The 19,358-nt window shown below is 53.4% G+C and overlaps 1 protein-coding gene across 1 annotated transcript; it reads left to right on the top strand.

Annotated features, from left to right (window-relative positions):
- Positions 1-2,586: 2,586 nt before the first annotated feature.
- On the top strand, positions 2,587-12,000 carry SPARC (secreted protein acidic and cysteine rich). The gene is made up of 10 exons (XM_033073399.2): positions 2,587-2,726; positions 8,351-8,419; positions 8,614-8,664; positions 8,820-8,904; positions 9,321-9,442; positions 9,622-9,742; positions 9,919-10,052; positions 10,196-10,344; positions 10,911-11,059; positions 11,222-12,000. Exons 2-10 carry the CDS (start codon positions 8,363-8,365, stop codon positions 11,248-11,250), a joined length of 897 nt encoding a protein of 298 aa, XP_032929290.1. The 5' UTR covers positions 2,587-2,726; positions 8,351-8,362; the 3' UTR covers positions 11,251-12,000.
- Positions 12,001-19,358: the final 7,358 nt, after the last annotated feature.

The following is a 19,358-nucleotide window of genomic DNA, read 5'->3' as shown; positions in this document are numbered from 1 at the left end:
TCTCCTGCCCATCCAGTGCCCCAGATGGCATAAGTAGCTTTCTAAATATGTGTAACATCCAGTGTTCCTCCTGGCAGCCTGCCACCAAATTCTCCTCTTTGACGACCCCACTTGGCCTTACAAGAGTGGAAAGGACTTTTCAGGACTTCCTTTGCAAGCTCTCAGTCATTTCTGGAGCTCTTTAAAGCTGCTGAGTTTAAAGAGCCAGCCAGTTGCTCCAGGCTCTTTGTGATCCCCCTCCATCCCACTGCTGATACCTGGCAATGTGTCCTTCCCAAGGTGCAGGACCTGGCTGTCCCATCATGTGCATGGATCATGGTGAGCACCCTCACTCCCAGCCCCCTGGGCTGGATGAGCTTGAGGGCCATTTCCAGATGTGACTGCATCCCTGCTTTTTGCTCTCACTCAGACCCAGATCTGAGCCACCACGTCCATAAAGAAATCCCTGCTATAATTATCTCTGTGGCACTATCATTTATTTAAGCCCTTAGCAGAGGGCTTAACTTCAGGCTACAGTGCAGAGCAATTGCCACGTTGTCAGCTAGAAAAGTCGTGGTTTCTTTTCTCTTCTTTTTTTTTTTCCCTCTCTAAAATTTTTTCCAGATGTCTTTTTTTTCCTTTAGGAGAAGAACCAGCAGCGGTACAATTTCAATGCGAGCCGTGACTAATCCACTGCAGAGAGCATTCAACAGCTGTGTTCAACTCCTTGGCTTAGGACTCAAGCAAATAAAACTCTGGCTTAGGGGATGTGTGACCTGGACCTACAAGTGGCACTGGTCTGCACCTGGGAGCTACAGACACTTGTGGTGGGAGGACAAGGTGCTCCAGTTAGTTGCATTAGAAGGAGTCTTAGGCACCATCTTAAATCCAGCCTCCACAGGAACCTGGGAGGGTCACATGGAATATTTATGGATGTCTCTGTGAGTGGTATCAACATCCACATATCAGCACCCAGGGATGGCTTTTGCTTTGGGAAGTGTGCAACCAAGTAAAAAAATGGGTGAAGATTTTCTTTTCTTGTTCTTTCCCAGCAGCCTCCTGAGCTGCCTGATGACAGAGATTGACCTGTTCACTGGGAAGTGATGTTGGGTTTTCATGAACCCCTCCCCCATTCTTTCCCCTCTGCCTTCCCTTTCTGTTCTGTTTATATTTTGTTCCTTGCTGGCCATGGGATGTTTAGTCTTACATCTGATCTCTCACATGCAGCAGAAGTGCTGTGAGGCCGGATGAGGACTGAGCTGATACAGACCACAGACACAAAGGCATCCTACAGAGCAAGGAGCCAGCACAGCCTGGCAGGTCACCATGGGCCAGTCCCTGTGGTGACATCTAAATCCTCAGCAACACCAGTGGGAAGAGTTAAGCACCCAGGTCCATGTCTCAGCCCTCTCAAAGATAGCACATAATCAAGAATGAACTCAAACCCCAGGCAGCCAAGACAAAACACGATGTTGAATTTTGCTGTGATCTCGGGTGTCCTTCACCAGCATCCACAATCACACTGCTGGTGCCCAGATGTCCTCAGTCCTGTCAGCTACACAAGACACAATCTTTCCAGCAGCCCCTCGAGAGCAGCCCCAGGGTGAGGTTTGATGGCTCAGGAGGATCACAAGCTGCAAAGAGCTGGATTTTCAACTGGGATCAGGACAGCCTTGTGTGGCATGGAGACACTCTTTAGGGATACCCAAACTGCAGCAATTTTTTGCTGCTGGCTCTCCTTTGCAGTGCAGTGCCAAGGCCATGCTGCTGCTGGGGGAGCAGATGCACCTCAAATACTCTCAGCCCTGGAGAGACGCAGGAAGAGAGGAGCTGGGTTTTCACCCTGAGAGGAACAGATGGGAAAACTTGACTCCAAACAGCTTTGCTGCTTGGCTGCCTCTGGCTGGGCAGCTGCTCCAGCTGAGTTATGATCTGTAAAGTCGAAATAGTGAGTGGTGTCTGAAGAGAGCACCGAATTCAGCTGACTGGCAATTCTGGCTGTGGGTTTTGTTCAATCAGTCCAGATCTGCTGGATGATAACCACAGCACAGAGACCAGTCTGCTGAGAGTCACATCTACCAGCCCAGCATTTCTCTGCCCACTTACAGCATTTCAGACATGTCTTTATCCTCCACATTCTCTGGGTCATTCTCTCCTCTCCCTCTCCACAAGGCAGTCACAGATAACAGCAGTGTCAGGAGACAGGATGGAGAAGCAAAAACTCTCCTGCTTTCCTCTGCAACCCCCTGAGGATGGGAAACACCAGCTCGGGGACTGGTGAGAAATGACAGCATTTAACATTATAATTGCAGCTGGTTGAGGTGTTAGGAGGTGCAGAACAAGGCGGAGATGGCATTTCCCCATCCCCGTGTGCTGTCAGTCCGAGAGAGAAAGAGAACTGAAAACTCATGGCAGCAGTGCAGCTGCTGTGACAGTGACTCTGCTGGCAGGGCTGCGCTGGGGACTCTGTGACAGTGACTCTGCTCTGTCCCTGACAGGGACCCTTTCATCTCCAGCTTGATTTCTCTGGTCTATCCTTTGGAGCCAGGCTCAGGGACTGCCCACTGCGAAACGGAGGAGAGGAAAAGACCGATTTGGAAGGCTAGAGAGGAGGAGGAGGAGGGGGAGAGGCAGAGGGAAACCCAGCCCACCCTTTGGCTTCCTCCTGCCGCCTTCTAAAACTTGCAGATTCCTCCAGCCTGTCCAAGCGCCTGAAGTTCCCTGAGCTGTGCTGCCGGGACTGCGAGGTATGGCCCGAGCTCCGCGTTTGCCTTTGCTGTGCTTTTCCTCCCGACATGGGGTCCCCACACGGGGGGTGTCCCTGTCCCAGGACCCGCTGTCCCAGCCCGGGGACTGTGTCCAGTGCTGGCAATGCGACACTCGGGGTGGGCAGCTGGACGCTCTCCCCACCAAGCGGTGCATTTAGAGACCCCTCCTGACCTCACCCCTTCCTCCTCTTTGCTGCATTTCCACTTCTAAACTGTCTCTTACTCGATTTCGCTGCCAGTGCTTTAATGCTTTGGTGGCATCTGACTGTAAAGGTTTAACTTGTCCTTATTCTTCCCTCTCCTCCCTTTTCCCCTTCTGGTGGGCAGTTGCTTTGCGAGATCCTTGACACCAAGGTCGGGGCACATCAAACCAGCCCGCAGAGAAAATCAGATCTGGTTAGGAACAGCCCCCACTTCTCCAGCCTGAGGTGTGTTGGCAGGTGATGTTTTACTCACTGGAGTATCCAGAGGAAGAACAAAAGAGCTGTCGACTTCATGTCAGCGGGTTTATTTTTTCAGTGCAGCCGGTCTTATTTCTCCCTTGAAAAAAAAAGACACTCGGCTTTTTGTTCCAAGCTAACTTTGAAAGCCTTTCAAGTCTGCTTGCCGAACTCTGATCGACTGTTAGGGAGACGGAGATGGCAGGAGAGGAGGGGCAAAGCTCTTTTAGGGTGTTTTTTTAAGTTTTAAGAACTTGGGTTTTGGTCAGGCACAACTTTAGGTCCACACAGAAGAGACGAGGGTTTGTTTCCTTTAAAGGCAGCTTCTGTCCTCCCGGCCCAGGGACGTGACAATCTAACTCTGCTCTTTGTGTCCCCTCTCTAAGAAAGCTCCACTCTCTTGTATACAGCCAAAACCAAGGAAATTTAACCGGTCGGGAGCCGAATTCCCAAACCTAAAGGCAAAGCTTTCAAGTGGGAATGAAACCGAGGGTACCGGGAATGTCACCAGAACTCCCGAGTCCTCAGAATGCGACCGACTTGAAACAGCCCAAAACCTCAGCATCCCTCCAAAAGAACAAAAGTTAATTGCAGCTGTTTGTTAGGGTTTGACCAGGCGAGTTTTAAGTGGAAAATGAAAGGCTGTTGCGCAGCAGCTAAAGCCAAGCCATTGTCTGCCACATATGCAGGAGCAGGGGTGCGGGCGGTGTTGGGAGGGGGGAGAGCAGAAACAAACTTTTCAAACTTTTTTTCAAGCCCTTCCTTCCACAACACTCTGCTCTTCCGTGACTCAGTCCCAGAGGAATGTCGGCTCCCATGGAAACCTTTTCTGGGTCCTCTGGTCCGAGGGATGTCGGGGCTGTTATCGCTGCAGCGGCTGTGGCAGGGCAGGTCCAGGGAATGCTTTGGAGATGGTTTGCATTTTTGGAGAATATTTATCGGACAGTTTATTCTCTGCCTCCTTTGTGGAGCAGTGCGGGATCAGCTGGTTGCACCCCCGGGGACCGGAGGGACCTCCCGCACCTGGCACAGAAGCGTCCGGGCTGCTTTTGACACAGCCTTAGGTCCAGCCCACACAAAAGAAAAAGCTCAGGCAGGACAACAAAATCCTTTCTCGCCTGTCTGCACAGGGCTCACCCATGAGCAGCTGCCTGCAGCCCACGGGTCATCCAGGCACTTTTCTTGGTAGTATTTTCCAGCATGGATTCAACTTCCGACCTGGAGAAATGATGACAGCTTCAGCACACAGCTGAGATGGGACTGGGCTCTTGCTGTTGTATCAACAAGCCCTGTAAGATCTGGAGCATTTCTGAGCTCACACATTGCCCAGCTCTCAGCACAGGGAATGGGTTCACACACTGTTGTGGTGTCACTGTGTCTTTAGTGAGTGCCTGGGCACATGGGATAGGGAGATTTTTTTCCCCTGCTGTGTTTTACTTGGAGTTTGTCTGTGTGTGTGAGCTAAAGAAATTTCACTTCCATCTAAACCTTGTGTGGCTTTCTGAGCCTGCACAGGGCATGAGAGGGGTCTGTGCAGCTGGCACGAGCCAGGCTGGCTTCTGCCCTGTCCCCAGCCCTGTCCCCAGCCCTGTCCCCAGGCACCCAGGGCAGCTGCAGCACATCTGGGTGAGCCAGCGCTGAACATGCAGAGACCTGTTCAGCAGGGAGATTTATGGGAACTCACGCAAATAACTCTGGCTTCAAATGGAATTCCAGCCTGGGAGTGGCTGCAGAGTAAAGCTCAGAGGGTCTTGCTTGCACAGGGAGGTCAGGGCCAGGCAGTGGGGACCCAGCCCTGGTGTTGTGTCTCTATGAGGGTCACACTTGGTCACCCATCTGCACCTTGAAAACTGTGGCCCCAGCGGGGTTTGGCAGAATGTTTTCCTGGACCAGCTTTGCCTTTACACTCAGTGTGAGGTGGGGGAATGTCAGACCCTTCAGAGAGCAGTGAGCAGAGGGAGGGTGGGTGCAGGAGCCCCTGCTGCCAGGCTGGTGCAGGCAGGAGCTGAGGCATGAGAGGTTTGCCCAGCCATTGCCCATTGCCCATTCCCAGCCAGAGCCCCCCGCCCGGGTTAGCAGGGGGGCAGCTGGGGTGAGCCCGGTGGCCTTGGGGAGGAGCTGTCAAAGTGGCCAGCACAGACTCCTCCCCACGCTAACGTGGCATCCCAAAGGGCTTACGCAACCCTGGACAGGGCCAGCGCCACATGGACCGGGCTCCACCGTCCGAGGAGCCTCTTCTGGAGGCTGCACCCACTCATCAGTGCCCTCCCCCAGCCCACAAAGACCCACAGACCCAGTGGTACAGACTCCTCTGTGCATCACTGCAGGGCATTTCCCTGTCAGGAGAATGAGGATGTTGCCACAAGCTCAGGGAGAGAATGGTAAAGAGCTCCCCAGAGCAACTGGCTTTGAGTGTGTAGAGGTGCTGAGGGTCAGCCTCAGCCCTCTCTGCACCCCTTGGTTTTCTTCTTTGGGGTATGGCTGAGAAATGCAATGAGCAGCTGGTGCTGAGGGCCATGCTGGACAGGTGAACCACTGAGAGGAGATTGTGGGAGCCCCCAGACTCAGTTTATAGAGCAACTGGGAGCTGAAGTCTCCATGTAGGATGCAAGTGGGATCAGGTATTAATAAGTCTGCTCAGCCCATGGGTCCTGCAGCCCATGGTGCCCTGTTGTCTGCTCAATCCACAGCATTCAGGAGGGCAGGCCTCAGGACAGGGTGGTGACAGTGGAGCTTCTCTTATTCTGTGTTCAGCAGCCCTTTCTGTGCTGGTTTCCAGCATCCTACAAAATGCTGCTGTCTGTTGATTCCCTTAGGAAGCAGAAGAGTCCCTGCTTGCTAAAATATTTTTCCCTGTTTTTTTCTGTCCAAAATGACTCCCTGGCTGCATCCCCTTGCTGCCCTCTGCCCTCCATGGGGCTCACAAAGCAGTGCCAGGCATTCCCAGAGCAGAGCCCCTCAGGGATCCTCCCAAGTCCCTCCAGCTGGGGGATGGATGCTGAGCTCCTGGTGTGGCCCAGCTCCCAAGGGCATCCTCTTGGATAGCAGGACTGTGGTTGCTCCACAAGGAGAGAGACTTGCACCATGGACACATTATCCTGATGGAGCAGCCCTGTGTGCAGGGCTCCTGAGCTGTTATTTCAGGACTTTTGACCACCAGGCATTCAGGAATGGCCATTTGCAACCCAGCCAGGGGCTCACAGACACTGCAATGTCCTCACTGCACAGGCTTTGCCTCCAAAAGGTTGTTGTTTTATAATAAATTTGTTTTACCATCTAAGGCACAAGGCAGCTCAGCAGAGCTTGTTTGCTCAGACTGTTCCATGCTCCTTCTTCCTCCAAACACAACACTGGCAGCTCCAACTGTCTGCTGGCTCCTAGCAAACATGTAATTCCCTGACCCCACTTACTGCATGCTCAGACTTTGAAACTCAAGGCTTTTTTAAAGCTTGAGGAAATGATCTAAGATGGTCTTGGTGTGGGGTTGTGCCACCTTCCACATGTGCATGCACTGCCCTCTCCTCCAGGCTGGCACTGCCCCATGGGCATCACTGAACCTCAGAGCACCTTCCAAAGCAAACAAGCTCCTGGGAGAAGCCCAGGAGGAGCCTTTACTAGCCAGGGGATACCAGCAAGAGAGGAGATGGCTAGAATCACCTGTACTTTTCCACCTCCCTCCACAAACAACCCTTCCAGCAGTGAAGAACAGTGATCTCCGCTGGCAAACGCTGGCAGAGCTCACAGAAGCCTCCAGAACAAATCAAGATGAGGGGAAGAGACAGCTCACACCAAGCAGGAGGGAGCTGCTCAGCTGCAGCCAAGACAGAGCAAAAGGGCTCATCATAGCTCCCCTGCCATTCCCCAAGCCATCCCCACCACCTCCTCCCAGCCCTGTGACATCCCAAAAAGCTGCCCTCCATTCCCTGACCCCTACTTTGCACAGACACCCCACTAGAGGCGGGGTGAGGTCCTGAGATTGCACAGAGGATTTTCTCTGAGTGGCCAAACCTCGCTAAATTCAGAAGCAGAGCCCAGCCTGTCTGGTGTCCTGGCAGCACAGGTTTGGTGTGGTTTTATACCCGGAGGGGTGCTGGGCACGAGGAGAAGGATGGAGTGACATTAGATATGCTGGGAGAGAAGAAGAAACCTTGTCCCAGCCAATCCCTGTGTCTGCCTGGCCCCAGGGCGGCCCCAGCCCCGCAGGTGGAGGGGTGGAAGGGAAGGCTTGGCACAGGGACAGGTGTCCTGGCTGGCAGAGCCAGAACGGGGCTGTTTCAGCGTCCCCGCGGGCGGAAGGGAGCGGGCAGCCCTCGCTGGCAGCAGGGGGATGCCACCCGCATATTAAGTGGCCAGCTGAGCTCCTGTGAGCCCGCACAGAGCAGCACAGCCCTGCCAAACAGGAACTGGGGGGGACAGGGACACAGGGATGTCACCAGCTGCGCACTCCTGGCTCCCATCACTGCTGTTAGCTGGGCTGCCTCGTCCTGCAGACACCAGCAGGGTGCAAAGGGCTCTTCCTTCTGTCTCCCAGCAGGACACAACCCCAAAGTGTCCTGCATCCCTCAAACCCAGTCTGGGCACCCTCAGGTCTGAGCAGGAAAGGGACAAACAATAGACACCCCAACATTTTGGGGATGAGGGACTGGTCTCTGACACCCCTAGGGGGGTCTGTGTCCGTGGTGAAAGGGTTGTCTAAAGGATTTAATTCTCTATCTCATTGTCTCTCTGTTATCTCTTTCCTTCATCCACTGCCATATTTCTTCTGATTGACAGCTAAGATGATAGAGTTTCCTTCCTTGTACCTGGCACTCGTATCAGGGGATTTTTAACATGAAAAATGTGGGGGGATTGGTGAAAAAAAAAAAAAAGCCTCCAGAGAAGGAAAGAGCCATTTTGACTGTGATTTTCCTGAAGGCATCCAGGAGACCAACAGACATCTAAACCCCACTGTCTCATTTGCAAAATCAATCGAATTTATCTTGGAAACACATTTTGGCCCAAGGTTTTGGCTAGAAAAGCCAGCATGTGGGTCTGTGCTAGTGAACAGACGAGGCAGGAAATGGAGAGAACGCCCTTCTCCAAGTGTCTGAGTGCTCAGCCTGGAGCCCAGCGGCACACAGTGGCCTCCTTCCTCATCCCTGCTTTTCCTCTGCTTTCTTCAAGGTCTGCTGAAAGATGAGGGCCTGGATTTTTTTCCTTCTCTGCCTGGCAGGCAAAGCCCTGGCAGCTCCGGTAAGTGCAGGAGGCAGCGGAGCCTCTGAGGTTGGGGTTGTCCATCTGGAGAAGCCAATGGGGCTTTTATTTTATAACAAATAAAGTACTGAGGAGTGAGAGACAACTTGAGGGTGGCCCTACTGCCTGTTCCAGTGGGTCACCCCCCTTGGGACTGTCCCATGGACCCCCCTCATGTGTATTTTCCTCTGCAGCAGGAGGCTCTGCCTGATGAGACAGAGGTCATTGAAGATCCCACCACAGAGGTAGGTGCTTCTGTCCCTCCTCCTCACCCATCCCCTCAGCACCCCCTGCTCTGGAAAGAGCATCTCCAAAGCTCTGGGGAGCCATTGGGGGGCTGCTCTGCCCCTCAGGAGCTGGGGCTGTGCAGCCACAGCAGAAATACCAACCTCTTCTGCAGGAGCCCGTGGGAGCTAACCCTGTCCAGGTGGAGGTGGGAGAGTTTGAGGAACCCACAGAGGATGTAGAGGAGATTGTTGCAGAGAGTAAGTCACTCTTCCCCTGCCCTCCAGCCAGCAGGGACACTCTCCCCTCCCTGTGTGGGGGAGCTTCAGCCACCCCAAACACTGAGGGGCTCATTTGGGCAGGGCTGTAGCACAAGAACAATGCCAGCCTGGATGCACATTTAAAGCAGAAGAGGCACATGGCCTCTTCCAGCCCTGAGCTCCCTGTAAGCCCATCTTTAAGCCCATTTTTGCAACAGAAGAACCATTGGTGTGGCTACAGAAAGGAGTGCAAGACTAGTCCCAGGGCTAACACAGACTTCTGGAAATCCTCAAGAATAGATGCTGGGGGCTGTCCCTGGCAAAGTCTCAGTCTTCCCTCTGTGCTCAGGTGCCCTGAGCATCTCATGGGAGGTGAGGATGGGACTGGCTCTGACTTTGCTCCCCTCCTGCTCCAGACCCCTGCCAGAACCACCACTGCAAGCACGGCAAGGTGTGTGAGGTGGATGACAACAACTCCCCCATGTGTGTGTGCCAGGACCCCTCCAGCTGCCCCGCCGCCGCCGGCGTCTTCGAGAAGGTGAGAGCAGGACCTGCTTGGTGGCCCAGGGCAGGGAGAGACCCACATGGGCTTTGCCAGAGATGGTGACACATGGAGACAGAGTTAGTGTGGCTGGTCCCATTGCTCACCCCAGAAAACAAACATCTCGTTTGGAGGCTCTCCCTGCCTCTCACACAGCATCTCCCCTTCCTGTGCAGGTCTGTGGCACTGACAACAAGACCTACGACTCCTCCTGCCATTTCTTTGCCACCAAGTGCACCTTGGAGGGAACCAAGAAGGGACACAAGCTGCACCTGGACTACATTGGGCCTTGCAAATGTAGGTGGAGCGTCTCCCTCAGACAAGGGGACCCCTAACTGGGCACAGCCCCCATGTCCACAGCCTGATGGAGAGCAGAGCTCCTGGGGCTGGGGTGGGAGGGCGCTGGGGCTGCGTGTCCAGGGTGTGGAGCTGCATGTCCAGGTGCTGCACTGACCCCTGTGTGTGGCTTGCAGTCATCCCAGCCTGCCTGGACACAGAGCTGACCGAGTTCCCCCTGCGCATGCGGGACTGGCTCAAGAACGTGCTGATCACTCTGTACGAGCGCGACGAGGACAACAACCTGCTGACCGAGAAGCAGAAGCTCAAGGTGGGGACAGGGGACGGGGGCTGGGAGCTCACCCTCACAATGGAGGCCAGCACCCACCCAGAATGACCTGTGGCATCCCTGTGAAGACCCTCCCAAGGTCCCCCATTTCCCTGCTGACTTTTCCCCGGCCTCTCCCACGGCAGGTGAAGAAGATCCATGAGAACGAGAAGCGCCTGGAGGCCGGTGACCACACCGTGGAGCTGCTGGCCCGTGACTTTGAGAAGAACTACAACATGTACATCTTCCCTGTGCACTGGCAGTTTGGGCAGCTGGACCAGCACCCCATTGATGGGTGAGTGCCAGCAGAGCAGGACAAGGGCCCCACCTGAACCATGTCCTGCCTGAGGAGCAGGGGGATTTGGCAGTAGAAGGTGTCAAGGCAGGCTGGAGATGGGACACAAATGGGTGGCTGGTGGCAGAGGCTGTGGCAAACCAGGCTGGGGTAGAGGCACCTTTGCCTCCTGCAAACTGCTCTTCTGCAGGAAGAGGGGCCTCCCCCAGCCCCAGCTGCTCCCACCTCCCTTGGGTGTGGAGTTTCTCTCTTCTCAGATTTACTGTTCTATGATAGTGCCCTAAAATATCTGAGTCCAAAGGCCTTGGGATAGCTTCAGCAGCTGAGATAGCAGCTGCTGGCTTAGCTGTGGGCTGCAGATGGGCATGAGAGTGATCACACACCAGGGCCTGTGGGGTGGGGGCAGCTGGCAGGCGGCAGTTTTGTGCCCAGCACAACTGGCTGCAAAGGCACATACCAGTCCTTGACCCTTATGACACTGATTCTGGGAGGGCACTGGGACAGCAGCCAAACCAGAGAGCTGGGGACACACCTTCTGGGCTGTGACAGTGTGGTCACCCTGGCAGGTACCTGTCCCACACCGAGCTGGCCCCGCTGCGTGCCCCCCTGATCCCCATGGAGCACTGCACCACTCGCTTCTTCGAGGCCTGTGACCTGGACAACGACAAGTACATCGCCCTGGAGGAGTGGGCCAGCTGCTTTGGCATCAAGGAGCGTAAGTGCTCAGGAGGGCAGGGATGGGGTGGGGGGAGACTGGAGAGCACACCCTGAAGCCCCAGTGTGGATGAAGAGATGCTTTACAGCCAGCCCTGGGTGAGGGGAAGGGTACAGGAGCAGTGGGACCTCCTAACTTTGTCCTTCTCTTTTCCTTCCACAGAGGACATAGACAAGGACCTTGTGATCTAAACTCGCCTTCCTGCTCTGCTGCCAACTCTGTCATGTTTTAACCTTCCCACTTCCTTTGGTTTTTAAACTGCTTTTGTTTTGTTTTGTTTTTCCCTGGGAACAAGGTGCTAATATAGGTCTAAACATATGTAGTAACGGTGCTAAGAGAAATAACAGTCCTGTCCATAGCCTTATCTATTACCACTAGATTACTCACCCAGCTGTTTCCACATGCTCTTACCAGCCTTTTCTCTCTCGACGTGTCTTTACCGCTGATTGTTCCTGTGCTAAATATCTGCTCTGCCTCACCATCCGCTCTCGGATCGACTTCTCTTAACTTCTCACTAAAAGCACGTCCCTGGACACGTCAGACACAAAACCCTCTCAGCTGATTCACCGCCCCAGCCACAGATGCCAGCGAGGGAAGGCAGAGCCAGAGGATGTAGGAGGATTGGGTTCTCAAGCAGAGCAGCTGCAGGTGACATTTGTGGCCACTCAGCTCGTGGTAGGAAGGATGAGGAGGGGTGAGAAAGACAGAGAGTGGTAGGATTTTGGTTTCCTTTTTTTTTGTTTTTTGTTCCTTCCCCCTCCCCTTCCCAGGGTTTGAATTTAGCAGTTATTGGGCACAAAAAAAACAAAGGGAAAAAAAAAGAAAAAAAAAAAGAGAAATTGAACAAGTGAACAGGGAAGCGCACAGAATTTAAAACTAATAAGATGAAATTATTCCCATCCTGTAAAATCCTCTTGAATAATAAAGGTTTGAAAGTGCTACTTGCTTCACCATCGCTCAATGACCACCCTGCTGTCTGATTTCCGTGCGAGGTGGGGTGTGGCCGCCTGTTCCCCGGGGTGTGTGTGGCTCACCCTGACATTGTGATTCAGCTGTAGGTGAGATAAAGCTCTTGGCTCTCCCCAGATCACAGTGCCCTTAAGCACTTCCCACTCCTCTGCCTTGGCTGTGCTTAAATTCCAGCCCTGCTGTCCCAGGGAAGCTGTGTCAGACTTGGAAGGGATATTTCTGCCCAGAAAGTGGCATTTGCCACATGCTCGAGGGAAAGGCTGTAATATTTTTTTCTTGTTGTGGATTTAAGGGATGCAAAGGATGGAAGGGAGAAGGTGTTTGGATTTTGCTTTACAACACAGGGTCTTGACAGGAGCAAAGTGATGGCTAAATCTCACAGGCTGAGAACTCTTTTTTTTTACCTCTGAATGTTCCCCATGCCTTATATTATTAAATTCCTGCCACAGTGTGAGCAACCTGATGAGTCTCTGTAATAAAAAATACTGATTTGAAACACTGACAATAAAGCAGCCTGCAATGTTCCTCTGTTTCATCCCATCCTGGTGAAAGGGATTGCCCCCTCAACACCAACCTCAAGTTGTTACCACAGCTCCAAAAAAGGTTTTGGTCCAAGGTAAGCTGAGGTGCTTCTGCCCATTCCAGCCCATCACTGTAAAGGGTTTGGGAATAGTGGATGGGTAACATGGGCAGAGACAGGGTCACTGCAGCAGCCAGCACAGACACTCACATGGCTCTCAGGCCCTTGCTTTCATCAGCAATAAAATCCCTGGGAAAGGCAAAAAGGCACAACAGTAGGAAAATAAACACCCCCATTGGCATGGGCTAAAAATAACCAAGTTGCAAGAGCTCTGGCTCAGCTGTGAGGCCCCTGTTGACAGCCCCTGTGGGATGTGCTGTGCTCCCAGCTGAGCTGTCGGGTCGGATCCTGCACAGGGTCACTCCTGGCTGCAGAGCCCTGGGCAGATCCCACAGAACACAGGCACTGTATTGCCAAGGTGTTTAACCCCAGTGGGAATGCTGTTGCCCAGAGGGGCCAGGGGAGGGTTTTCCACCCCTGCCTTGAAGCACAGCACCCATTCCACCTGGCCACACTGCTTCCCAGGGCTGTTAGCCAAAGGGGGGTTCTCAATGGAGACACAGTGAATGTCCCCAGTGTGAGAACAGCTGCTGCAAACTGGCAGAGCTGACACAGAGAGGGGCACCACTGCCCCATGACCCCTGCAAGAGGCAGCTGGATGGGACCCACCCCCAGACCTGGAGAGCTGTTGAGAGAAGGTTTGGGCAGGGGAGAAGACAGGAAGACAGGCAGGGGCTGGAGGAGATCAGCCATCCTGTGCAATCCTGCTTTGCAGTCGCTCTCAGCCAGAAACCCTCGCTGCACTCCCCCATGAGATGCAGCTGCATTCCTTCCAGCTCAGCCCTGCTGCCAGTGCTGCCAGACAGGCACGGGAGCTTGGGTCCAGTGCAAGGCAAGGCTTTCCAACTCTTCTCTCCCCTGCCTTCCCCTCTGGTGCAGGAGCCAGCTCTAAGTCCCAGCAAGCCCAGGAAAGCCAGCAGGAGAGCTGGTTATCACGGCTCTGGAAGGTCAGTGATCCATCTCCAAGGCATGTCCCATCTCATGGGACAACACTCATGTCCCAGCAGTCTGGCAGAGCCCAAAGGAGCCAACCCAGTGCTATAACAAAGTGCAGCTGCCCTGGCTTTAACTGAGCACCAGATTGAGCTCAGGAGGTTGAAGCTGAGGCTCTCTTAACCCTTCAAAGGTCACAGCCTGAAATACCAAGTGGCTGGAATTTCACTGCCTTGGGGCAAATGCCATACAAGGGGTTATGTCAGGACTTGAGGAATAAGCTGGCCTCTTTGAGCTTTCAGACCCAGACAGTCAGCAAGCGTGGAACAGAACAGCCCTTTCCCTGTTAGAGCTGAAATCGAGCCTTCCCGTGCCTGCACAGCAGTAAAGAAAACTCGCCTGTACTTTCCGAGTGGAAATTCTCAAATTCTCCCTGTGGTTTGTGCTGACTGAGGACACAGTTTGCAAACCTGAAAAAAAAAAAAAAAAAAGAAATAGAAAAATAAGAGACAGATCTGGATCCAAAACCAGCACCAGGCTGACCCAAGTGCTACAGTGCATCTGCAGAGATGGTTCCTTTTGGTGCAGTTACTGAGCCATGTCCTGCATTCAAGAGAGGAAAGATGGGGCAAAGATTTTAGAGATTTGTGCTGTCCTGTCTTGTTTTCCTGCCCCTCACTTTTGTAACAGAAACAAACTGTGACATAAATATGCCACAGGTTTGTGGCTTAAGGTACCTTAAGTTTTGTGGCTTAAATATACAAAATGCAGGTGATGAAGAAGGTGACAAGCCAGGGATCACCATGACTACTCCAGCCACACACGTGGAAACAGCCTGGACTCAGAGCCTCGCTGTTTGCATGGTGCAGCTGCACCTGGAGCTGCCTCTATGCTAACAGTGACACTGGAAACCCATGGAATTAAACCCATCCTACAGCACAGAATCATGGAATCACAGAAAATTCTGAGTTGGAAGGGGCCTACAAGGATCTCTGAGTCCAACTTCTGTGACAGGACAACCCCAAGAATTACACCATGTTCCTGAGAGTGTTGTCCAAATGCTTCTTGAAATCAGGCAGGCACTGTGGCCACTTCCCCTGGGAGCCTCTTCCAGGGCCCAACACCCTCTGGATATTTGATAATATCCAACCTAAGCCTCCCCTGACACAGCTTCACATCATTCCCTCAGGCTCCATGAGTGAAGGCTGGTATTTCACACAGGTTCAAGTCTCATCAGCTGAGATCAGCCCTGCAAAGGAAGACTGAACCATGTACCTGTGTTCAGGTACCCAGGGTGGTGGGGTTGACGGAGTTACCATTCCCAGTGGGGATCTCACACCCAGGTCTCTCTCTCACAGCAGTTCAAGCACACCCAGAATTACTGCTGAGGTGTATATAGAGAATTCCTCTTATCATGGGCTGGCACAGAGAGTGTGCCCCAGTGCCAGGATCGCCTCCACCCCTCTGCCCTGCTCCGGCTTGGGGACAGCTTCCAAACTGCCCATACCCACTGCAGAGCAGCCTTTTGGCTTAAAATCTCATCTATTTCAAAGACAGACGAATTCAGTAAAATGTTGCCCAACCTCCAGCGAAGAGACAGCGCCGTAGGAAACACTTGGAGAGAGGGATCTCCGTGCGGCCGGCCCGGAGGGAGCGCAGAGGGGATGGAAGCAAACCCCCCTCTGCCCCCTGAAACTGTGAGGCACGTCTTCTCCTTCCTCCTCGTCCTGCTCCTCCTCCTCCTGCTCCTCCCCGGCCGATCCCATCCCCGGCAGCGGCAGCGGCGCGGAGCGGCCGGCGGGGGGAGCGGTGCGGCCGGGGATGGAGCGGGAGAATCCGCCGGAGCGGGACGGGCTCGGCGGGGAGGAGGGACCGGCTCCGCATCCCTCGGCTGAGAGCTCTGCCCTTCGCAGCCGAGCGGCTCAGGGCCCTGGTCCCTTCAGGGGACCCACCTTGTTTGGCTATCCCATCCCACCCCATTGATCCCATCCCACACCATCCCATCCCATCCCATCCCATCCCATCCCATCCCATCCCATCCCATCCCATCCCATCCCATCCCATCCCATCCCATCCCATCCCATTGATCTCATCCCATCCCATCCCATCCCATCCCATCCCATCCCATCCCATCCCATCCCATCCCATCCCATCCCATCCCATCCCATTGATCTCATCCCATCCCATCCCATCCCATCCCATTGATCTCATCCCATCCCATCCCATCCCATCCCATCCCATCCCATCCCATCCCATCCCATCCCATCCCATCCCATCCCATCCCATCCCATCCCATCCCATCCCATCCCATTGATCTCATCCCATCCCATCCTATTTTCTAAATCCTTTAGAAACGAAGCATTTGATGAAGTCTGAGGCTAAATTTGGGCAGGGAGTCCACTCTGAACCTCGTGACTCAATGGGAGAATCTTCCTTACCCTTTGCACTCTTATCCTTTCACGTCTCTGGTCTCCATTATTTTGGTCAATTTTCCCCTGTGTGTTTCATCCATGTAGGAAGTGATTGAGTGGATGTTGCTTTGTCAAACTGTTAAGTTGCAGTTTCACAAACTCACATCCAAACTTGCTTTTGCTGATAGCTTTGCCAGTGATTCTTTAAGCCACTCATTCACTACACCATCCCAGCTCACCCAGAGGTGCCCAAGCCCCCCCAGCCCTTCTGGAGCACAGACTATTTTGCAGTCTAAAGAACTCATGGCTTATATGATCCCAAGCTTTGTGTTTTGCAGCTCTGTCTCTTTTTCTCAGTACCATTCCCTCTAATTTTTGAACCTTTTGCCTGGTCTAAACTTGATTTGATGGGGCATAAAACCACAGCCATGGCGTTCCTCCGGGTGGCCTGAGGACAGAGAGAGGATGCAGACAGACAGACAGACAGACTACTATTCACTGCACAGTGATGCTGAGTTCTAACAGGAGCTGGGCTTGGTCTGATGCTCTGGTGCCAAGGTAATTGCATGGTAAGTAATTATTTGTGTCAGGGTTTGTCCAGTTTCTGCACTGCCCATGAAGAACTTCCATTACTATTTTATGTCCTACCACATAAACCAGGGCCATTTCCCATTTTTTGTCAGTCTCAGTATTATGCTCCTAATCAAAGAAACTCTGGTTCTGTGATTCTTGGGAAACAACTCGCCCCAGGACAGGATTTTTATGTGCATTCCCTACATTTTTCTTAATTTCATATTCCTTTTGATTGCTATTCCACCTGGATTCGAGAGACTGCACAAGTCTCTTGTTATTTCTTGTCCAAACACCTCACTGATCACCTTCACTGCCTGGGTTTTGGAGACTCTGCTGCTGTCAGCTCTGGGGCCGAAATTCTCGGTGCACAAAGCCAAGGCTGACCACAGCCTGATGGTGACTGTCTGCGGCTGCCCAGGGCACTCATGGCACCACAACCATGCCTGGCAGGACAATTCCTGGTGGCTGGGGCTGTACCTGACACTCAAAGGGCTTTCCACAGCCAGGAGCAGTGTAAAACCACCACAGGACTCCTACACTGAGCACCCAGTGCTGACCATGTAGTGGTGTAATGCATTTCCTTCCCATGAAATGAAGGATCTCCTGGAAACTGGAGGCTCTTTCTCACCCAACACTAACATTCCCAGAAGAACTGCTTCAACTCACAAGTGCCTGAACTGGATGCAGTCTGGAAGCTGGGTTAATATCTGGGTCAAGTATCACCACTTGTTTGCTCTGCTCCTTCTCCCTGCAGCATCTGCTATTGAGTGCAGAGATGAGTCAGGGCAGACCTTTGGTCTGACCCAGTCCTGCTGCTCTTCTGCTCTAACCACACCTGCAATCATGCCCTGTCTGCTTGGGCTTGAGCAGCACCATTCATCCTGCAGGATTCCTGTTGTTTCCTCCTGGTCATGGTGTCCTTAATGAAAACCTTACTTTATCTTCCATCAGATGATTCCCCCATCACTTGTGAGCCAGCTCCAGGTTTTAGCTCTGGTGTGGATTTTCATGCCCTTCAAAGAGCCGTTCCCTATTCTGAGCACTGCCCACATGCTGTCTGTTTGGTGTGCCTTTATCCTGCTCCACAGGAATAATTTCCTTTTCCTTTACAGTTTGCTCACCCAGGAGTATTTCACTTAACATGTCTTGTTTGCATCCTTCTCCTTTGCCTGGCAGCTGGCATCAGATGAACTACCTGTGGCAGGAAGAAACATGCTGTAATAATGAGAGGGGAAATCTGGAGGGCTCCAGAGGCTTGCTCCTCTTCAGAGGCAGATGCCCATATCCCTTGCACATTAACCATAACACAGGGCCTGTGCACACAGATGTTCTCAAGCCAGTGCTGGCAAACTTCAACCCCTGGCCATGGAAACTCATTTCCCCTGGAGATCTTGGCATGGTGGACAGACTGGAAGGAGAATGAATTTCCCTCTTGGTATGCAAAAGGCAAAAGAGGATGGGAGGAGACCATCCCCCTATCCTTGGCTGCCTCTGCCTAAAAACTGGCAGGGATGAAAGAGCTGCACCTAGAGCTCACACCTACAAACCCCTGCCTGTGCTGCCCACAGGGGCAGCCCTCCAGGGAGGAGAACATGGGTGGGACCCAAGCAGCCTGCACAGCCCTCAGCACTGCGGGGCTCACTGCCACCCTCTGTGTCCATCCCTGCCCCAGCCACCTCCAGACCCCATCACCATGCTCTGCAATGACCCCCTGGCAGACCCAAACATCTACTCTGGAGGGCTTCTCTCCCTAAGGATGCTCAGTTCTGGCTTAGCTGAGGAGGAGCTGCTTTGGAAAGGAGCTGGGCTGGGATGTCAGGTCACAGCTCGCTGCTCCAGCAGCCAGCCCCCCTTGCACAGCCCCAAGCTCAGGGCTCTGCTGAGGGCTCCCCTTCTCCTCCACGCTGGAGCTGTGGCTGCCTTCCCTGCCTCTCGCCTCCAGCCGAGCCTTTAACATGTGTGGGCAAACCCAGGCTCCTGAATGCAACTCGGTTCAAGGCAAAGGTGTTGGGGCACGTTCCATTCGGGAGAGAAGGAATGATTGAATTGCTGGGGAAAGGCCAGCCTTGGACTGCCAAAGCTGGGAGAGGCCTGGCTTCCTGATCCAGCCCTGTCTGGGAAGGTTTGTGAATGGACCCAGGGAGGAGGCAGCCAGGGCTCTGCTTGGCAGCCACAGGGACAGAGGAAACAAGATGGGGTTGAGACATGCCCCTGCTGCAAAAGGTTCCTTCTGTGAGGCTGCCAAAGGATCTGTGAAGAGAGTGAATGAACCTGCCTTGGCATCCTTGCTTCTTTGTAAATGTTTCCTCTTTCCATGCAGGTGGGAGAGTAAAAATCTCCTTCCATGCAGACCAAACCAAGACCACATGGCAGAGCTGTGCTTCACACACACACAAACAGGGGTTCCTGGGTTATCTGACAAGTTTCTACTTCTTCTTCCATGTTCTGTTCCCTCTCTTGCTTCTTCCTGGGCTCAGCTCATCCTTGCACATCTCCTTCCATCCCAGTGAGTTAAGCTGAGAGTAAAGCTGAGCCCAGGTGGTTCTGACTCTTCCCAGCCCCATGGGCACCACACCAGCCCCACAGAGAACAGCAGTGGGGCTTGCTAACCCAAGAGACAACTCTTGGTGGGTGGGTGCCTCTGTATGGGAGTCATCCATTCAAACCCTGCTGCCAGCCAAATCCCATCTCTGCACTCCCCACCTCCATCCCATCCCATCCCACCAAGCAGCTCCTTGGGGCCACAGCTGTCCCCAGACTGATCCCCACACAG

The sequence above is a fragment of the Catharus ustulatus genome, chromosome 15 (assembly GCF_009819885.2).
Source record: "Catharus ustulatus isolate bCatUst1 chromosome 15, bCatUst1.pri.v2, whole genome shotgun sequence".
Taxonomy (NCBI): Eukaryota; Metazoa; Chordata; class Aves; order Passeriformes; family Turdidae; genus Catharus; species Catharus ustulatus.
Note: the sequence above shows the minus strand (reverse complement) of the source record. Positions and strands in the feature narration are given on the sequence as shown.

What these genes read in the sequence shown, in the direction of transcription:
- SPARC (XM_033073399.2), top strand. Translation starts at nt 8,363, where the DNA reads ATGAGGGCCTGGATTTTTTTCCTTCTCTGCCTGGCAGGCAAAGCCCTG. An exon ending in CTACATTGGGCCTTGCAAAT is followed by an intron (nt 9,743 to 9,918) that starts GTAGGTGGAGCG and finishes TGTGGCTTGCAG; the next exon opens with TCATCCCAGCCTGCCTGGAC. An exon ending in CCGAGAAGCAGAAGCTCAAG is followed by an intron (nt 10,053 to 10,195) that starts GTGGGGACAGGG and finishes CTCCCACGGCAG; the next exon opens with GTGAAGAAGATCCATGAGAA.